This window comes from Schistocerca serialis, chromosome 10, assembly GCF_023864345.2.
Source record: "Schistocerca serialis cubense isolate TAMUIC-IGC-003099 chromosome 10, iqSchSeri2.2, whole genome shotgun sequence".
NCBI classification, from domain to species: domain Eukaryota; kingdom Metazoa; phylum Arthropoda; class Insecta; order Orthoptera; family Acrididae; genus Schistocerca; species Schistocerca serialis.
The window spans coordinates 168,920,216-168,927,242 of record NC_064647.1 but is presented as its reverse complement, the minus strand read 5'-3'; the positions used below and the strand labels follow the sequence as shown (position 1 = coordinate 168,927,242).

Sequence of the window (7,027 nt, the reverse complement as noted above, 5' to 3'; positions counted from 1 at the left end):
ATATAAAGAAGGGGGAGGAGGATGTGAGCAGAGAGATGAGAGAGTTTGGGATAAGAGATGTAGGGTATCCGTCATTAACTGCTGTCATCAGTATGCGGTATGCTGTTTGCTGCTGCTGATTCAGAAGCTGGGACCTGTGTTCAAACCCATTTATTCAAAGTATTCCGATCTTATTGACATTTTCGTTCAGTTTCTCAATAAAATGCATCGTGCAGGGGTCAATTCGGCTCTGAGATTCCCAATCCGTGCAACATCTTGCCGGACAGAGTGGGGGGGGGGGGGGGGGGGGGGGGGTAGGGGAGGGGGGTCAGAAAGAGGAGATGTACAAAAGGAGGGGGAGGAGGGCAGGGCTAGAGAAGGGAATGAAGAAGGAGATTACGATGTACATACATTTGCATACGCATTTAGCAATTGGGAGGCACTAACGGGTTTCCTAGTAATAATAATACTAACAACGAAAACAAATGTTCAAGAATCAGCACACCACCACATACGCAGTGTCATACATTTAGGAATAAAGGTTTCACAATAGTGGTTGCGTACGAAGAAGTGTGTGAAGCGAATTACTTTTGTACACCAAACACACTTGATGAATCCCACATTTGCACATCCAACCTGTAAATTGCAAATGTGTCTGCAACAGAACTGTGTCGACCTTTCAAAGAGTTTGCATTCATCTACGCAGCCATTACGGTGGGAATTTCAGAAATGCGCAAGACAACAGACTGTATGTGAGGGACTGTAGCTTAAGAAAATTATTCCGTTGCACATTAATCTCTTCTAAAGAACCTAGCGTAGCATCAGAGGTTTTATGAATCATATGCTGGAACATTCTGAAGAAATGAAGATCAAGTGGTTGATGAATGGAGTTTGTATTTGCTGGAATTATGTGAATTATGATTTTGTCTTCTAGTAAATTATTTTGTACGTGCAAGTCACAAAAACCACGGGCGTCCTTGTGGGGCGTGTAGGAATCCAGTGTTAGCAGAAGTTTCTCTTCACTGACTTGTTTACTTCCACTTCCTGTAGAAGTGATCTGAACAATTCATTTTGCTGGAGGAGTGAGAATCGACGAATAAATTTGGTGCTGGGAACATGGACTGAAACATACGATACTCTTGAAGGACTTACAAACAGCTATGGATTAAGTTGCCTGTCTGTGAAAGCAATGTAATATTAGTGTGTGTATGGGCTGTCATGAGATGATGGTATTTGGATTGTGGGGTGCTCAACTGCGCAGTCATCAGTGCCTGTACAAAGTCCCAATTTTTACACAGTCCCATTGTTACTGTCCAATTTTTTACACAGTCCAATATAGCCACTGTTACAAGTGATAGTGATGATGATGATGATGATGATGATGATGATGATGATACGAAGAGGACAACACAAACACCCAGTCCCTGAGCAGAGAAAATTTCCAACCGGCCGGGAATTGAGCACAAGACCCTGTAATCCAGAGGCAGTGAAGCTAGTCTAGAATCTCTAGCACCAAATGTGCGACCCACAGTCATGTCCTTATTGAATTCAATTTCTTTGGCGTTTTAGATACATATCTGCATGTGTGTGACATGTTATGTTAGCAAGAGTCGTCTGTTGCCAGTCCTCTGCCGTTTCTAGTGTTGTTTCTGTTCTGGTACATTTTCACTGTAACAAAAGATTTGACTTTATGGCTTACAATACAGTTTTTACGCTTCCAGCACAAGATCTAACTGTCACTTGCGTCAAAGATTGGGACGTTTAACTGTTTTGCTTTCGTTTTTGTCCATAATTTGATGCCTACATTGTAGTCACATCTAACCTCCTGGGGACGCTGTTTGAAGGTCGCTGTGGCATGCAATGTAACATGTTTGCGCTTCTCTTTCAACACATTAATTCTTCACTTCCATACTGTTGTTCCCATTGAGACAATGTACATCGTGCAGAAAATCTAGTGTGCAACCTGTTTTAACTGTAGACATCGTGCGGTGTGCCAATGTTTGGGTTGACTTAGGCTGCTTTTTAATGTTCAGCCAATATCTGAGCATTCTGATTTTCTCTTTTCTGGAATAGAAGGCTATAGTTTTCTCCTTTCGTCATAAATTCATCACTTCCATCACTTGAGGACTCTTCTGGTGACGATACCGAAGACCTTGACTCTTGTCCATACACTTGGTCACAAACAAACGATTCCTCTCCATCTGGTGTGTGCTCGTCGATGTCTAATGTTTCCTCATTGTTGACTTTCGACGCCTTCTACTGGTCAATTATATACAGTAGGGATGCTGCACGCTCTCTTCTTCAGTTATTTCTGTTGTTGTATGTACACAATCGCCACTATGTAACAATTCAACAAAAAATATCATAGCAATCCATATTCTTCCATTCTGATGGTTTATGTTTATTCAGTGAAACTACAAATGTCCTCTATAGGTTCATAACTTTCAAATAAGCGAAGCAAAAGCAGACTGCCAATAGAATGTTGCTATAAACTCCAAGTCTTTCTACATACCAGGAACATGTTGTCCCATAAATCATTTCACACACATTACAGTACAAAATTCTGGTATGACCAGGGCTCAAACACAGGACCCTTGGTACGACAAACTAACACTACACCTACTTCCCAACAAGAGGCACCCACAGTTATGCTTTTCCAGTGCTCCATAGGTCAGGCGTTACTTATTATTTACCATTTACACACACAGTCCTGGACAACAGGGCATATTGCAAATTCTGCATAATGTCCCTCTAATGTCACCAGGTGGTAGGTATTTCTGCAGTGGACAGTGACAAAAATTTTTTGGCTCACCAGTGTATTTATCTGAACAATGGTCTATATCACTACGCAATAAGAATCATGCATCTGATTTACCATCTGCTATTGCAAGGTGGGATACCCCTATTGACTGTTTCGTACCAAGAGGACTGTACATAATTAATTTTAGGTTTTTTTTTTTTTTTTTTCAAAATCTGAAAAACTGTTTACTGCTGGAACGTACGTGTAACAGAATGTCATTGCCAACAACTCATATGGACATTGTGCTCTCTCTGTATGTAACTGTAGAAAGGAGGAGCTACAGTTAAAGGGTAGTGAGTTTTAGGGCATGTCAGTGGCTTGTTCTCCTGAGCAATAAAGTTGATTCTAAAATATCACAATCACGAAGGATATTATATTGATATGTCAAATAGGTGTGTTCCATCTAAAATATTTGGGTGACTAATAATATAAACATTATTTTACATTTGAGCATTTGTGTCATGTTGTACATCTTCATTACACAACCTGAGGCAGTTTCTGGAAGAGGTGAGCACGTGTGGATTTGATGTTTTCATGAGAACACCAATGGAAGAGAAAGAATATGCTAAATGATAATATTTCATGAGTGGCTGAGGACTTCATTCATCAGTTTTCTAACAGTAGTGTGTATATCATGACATAAATGTTGCAAAAATGCATCTATCAAGCAAGATAATATAGGACTGAAATTATTGTTAAAACATAACAATTAATGTTATCTTACAAATGTAATACTGCGAAGAGTGAGGCTATATTTTCATATGCTGCTTCTGGTCTCAATAGATGAACAATTTTATCAAAGGTACACGTGAGTATTTCAAAGTGTGGTATTTCCCTAACAATGTAGATATTAACTAATTATAAGTATGCATGTTATTCGTGGAACAAGAGACTTTGGCTGTGAGACAGCAGAATGGACATGTCAACATTACACACACCAATCAACAGCATGCAGTATACTGTGCATATGTATGTATAGCCAGAGATTCTGCTGAGCTACTTAAAAGTGAAGCTGCACACAACTCATGCACAAAGTACAAAACAAGAGATACAAGAAACTGTACAATACCTTTCTGGTTCACTGCTTGTTGACTCCATTTCATTTTTGAGCTCCTGAAATAGAATTAAAAGCCCCTATAATAATAATAATAATAATGATGATAGAAAAACTGCATTGATACATTCACTGCATAAGAAGATGGCAGAACTCATGTTACTTCCTATCCAATGCAATATTCTATCTCACTGTCTCCTGGACCCAGCACAACTTGAAGGCAAAATTGGCAAATATCTAGCAGGTTTAAGACCAAACAGATCTTGCCCAGAGGAAACTATAATTCTGAAATATTCTAAGACATCAAAAAATGTGCAACTGGAAAGTAGTTCGTACCTTTGAAGAATTTAAAACAGTTTATGACTCAGTAGCCCATAAATATCTCTTCAAAAGCCTGAAAGAACGGGGTCTGGATCTCAAAACTACTGCAATTATTAGTTAAACAGTAAATGGTGTAAAGTCTATAGTAAAACTCATGTGAAAAATTTTGGAACATTTTGACACTAAAACAGGAGTGAATTAAGATTATGTGTCTTAGAAAAAGTAATATAATACAGCTGGAAACTAAAAAAAGAGCTTAAAATTGACAAACATATCAAATTAGCATGAACCGTTACTAGGACAGGCTGCTTAGCTTTTGGAGATGGCTTTGTGATTCTATGCCAGGATACTCAAACAGCACAAAAACAAATAGAAATTCTTAAAAAAACATAAGCAGAAGGATCATTTAAAAAACAAAGTACATGTCTACCAACGATCTGGCACATAACATTACAAAAACTACATACAGCCCTATCTCCCTCTCCACCTCCACCTTCCTCTCTTTTTTTCCTACCTTTCACCCCATTTCAGTATCTTTTTTTTTCATCTACCCCCCTCAGAATTTGTGTAGGCACTGAGTAATCTGTCTGTCAACTCCTGCCTTGCACTATACCGCTATGCCCTCCTTGCTTCTTGTGTCCTTCTTTACCATCTCCCCACCTCAATCAGCTCAGGCAACTACATTCAAAAACTGATAATCATTAATCAGTGCACTTAAGTGTGAATTGTGAGAAATAGTGTAACTTTTTTAGTGATACCAATACCTAAATAATCTCCCAACCAAAGCTAAGTATTGAAGTTTTATGCTTAAATATTGCTGCCTCCACCAAAGGCATGTGGTACTAAAATGTATCGTCTGTGTAGCATTATATCCAGATTGCAAAATTCAAGTACTTGAGAAATATTATAACAGTGGTCCTAAATTGTGTCATGTACATATGATGGAAAACAGGCAATAGCCGATGAAGCATTCAACACAAAGAGGAAATTGCAATTGAGAGTAAGATTGGCCAGATGCTACACATGGGGACAGATTTATATGGCGCAGAGATCCCGGTATTGCAATAATATGTGGAAAGAATTCTAAAGCGCTGCAAACTTATATTGGGTGGAAACTAGAGGATGAGAGCATGTAAGGCTAGGTGAGGAACAAGGAATAGTTGGTAAAAGTTAGGGAAAAAATAAAACTCATCATCAAAAGGAAAAGTGGATATACCACATTTTGAGACACCTCTCATCTGCTGTAACTCAGGATGGGGGAGGGGGCTGGTGGGGGGGGGGGGGGGGGGGGGGCAAGAAAAGAAGATAGGATCTGATGGCCAGTGTTGAAGAGGAAAGCAAAAATTCTGTGGAAGTAAAGAGAAAACTGCAAAACAGGGGGGTGAAAACAAATATCACACCTGAATCTCCCACAAAGTAGAACAATTACAGATAACTGACAATATTCAGTCAACAAATAATTCATGCAAAATTATTATTTTTAATATATTTTGATGGGGTAGTGATGTTAGAATATATATTGTATGAGAACACTTACTGCAAGTAAGTTCAAACACAGGAGCTTCTACTGTCTATGTCAATAAGAGGATTTAATGTTATTCCCTTCTTTGACCCATGAAACTGTCAAATTTTGAAGATACCAATGGCCTGTCACTGTGGCCATATCCTGCTTGTCACTTGGCACTTTCACTTGCACTGCATGAGTCAAGAGTCATGTGACTCAGTGTGCTTGATATTGTAATGAGATCTGTGGCATATAAGGAAATCTCATAACTGCTGACATCATCTCCTTAGGCTGAGTTGTATGAGCAGAGTTACATGCAGCAGCAGCAGCAGCAGCAGCAGCAGCAGCAGGGGTAGTCATGGTGGTAGTGGTAGTGGTCGTTGGTTACAGTTCAAAGATTGGTTTGATGCCACTCTCCCAGCAAGTCTATACAGTGCAAATCTCTTCACCTCTGAATGACTACTACAACCCCCATCTACTTGAACCTGCTTACTGTCTCCCTCTACAATTTTTACTTCTCATACTTCGCCCCCATTACCAAACTGATGATTCCTTGATGCCTCAGGATAAGTCCTACCAACCACTCCCTTCTCTTGGTTAAGGTGCGTCACAAATTACTTTTTTCCCCAATTTGCTTCGGCACCCACTCAATAGTTACTCGATCTACCCACTCAATCTTCAGCCTTGTCTATGTTTTACTTCTGCACAAGGCTATACTCAAGGCAAATACCTTCAGAAAAGACATCCTAACATTTAAATTTATATTAGACATTAATCAATTCTTCTGTTTCTGCAAATACGTTCCTTGCTACTCAAGACTCGAGGCATGCCATCGGCAGTGTGGCAGGTGACCGGTTCTGGCCAGCCAGGTGCACAGACGAGCTTTGTGGCTCCAAATGGCAACAATCCCGGTATGAGAAATTTTGATGCTTAAGAGGACAGATAATGCTCCAAAAATGGTGGAGTGTCAGATAAGTTGGAAGATGGGTTTTTACAGCTCTTCAAGAATCTATAATAATTCGCAATCAAGTATTAAAGCAGATCTGAATACATATGTGATTCCAGAAAAAATGAGGTACATCCAGTGACGCAACAATATTTCAAAATCTTTAAAACTACAGAAGTTAATATTTCACAGCAAATAAACATTTTCACAATGAATCTCTGAATTAACAACTTTTAAATGCTTCATGTGATTTCAGGATACAGTATCTCAGATGATAGCATTGCACTATAGCTATTATTTCTGAAAGCTACCTACCTGTATCCATTTAATTTCCTGATTTATTATGTTGTTATATCTTTTGGTTATGCGAAAGTTTGTAAGAACATCATATCCTCCACAATTACACACAAAATTAATACAGCA

General features: G+C 39.1%; 1 protein-coding gene across 3 annotated transcripts in view; it reads right to left on the bottom strand.

The window, feature by feature from the left end:
• Window positions 1–7,027, bottom strand: part of LOC126424761 (zinc finger protein 37-like) — a 264,776-nt gene that overhangs the window by 101,600 nt on the left and 156,149 nt on the right. For all 3 annotated transcript variants that reach the window (XM_050087505.1, XM_050087504.1, XM_050087506.1), the window contains exon 7: window positions 3,849–3,892. In XM_050087505.1, coding sequence (XP_049943462.1) covers window positions 3,849–3,892 — 44 coding nt within the window. The remainder of the gene's footprint in view (window positions 1–3,848; window positions 3,893–7,027) is intronic.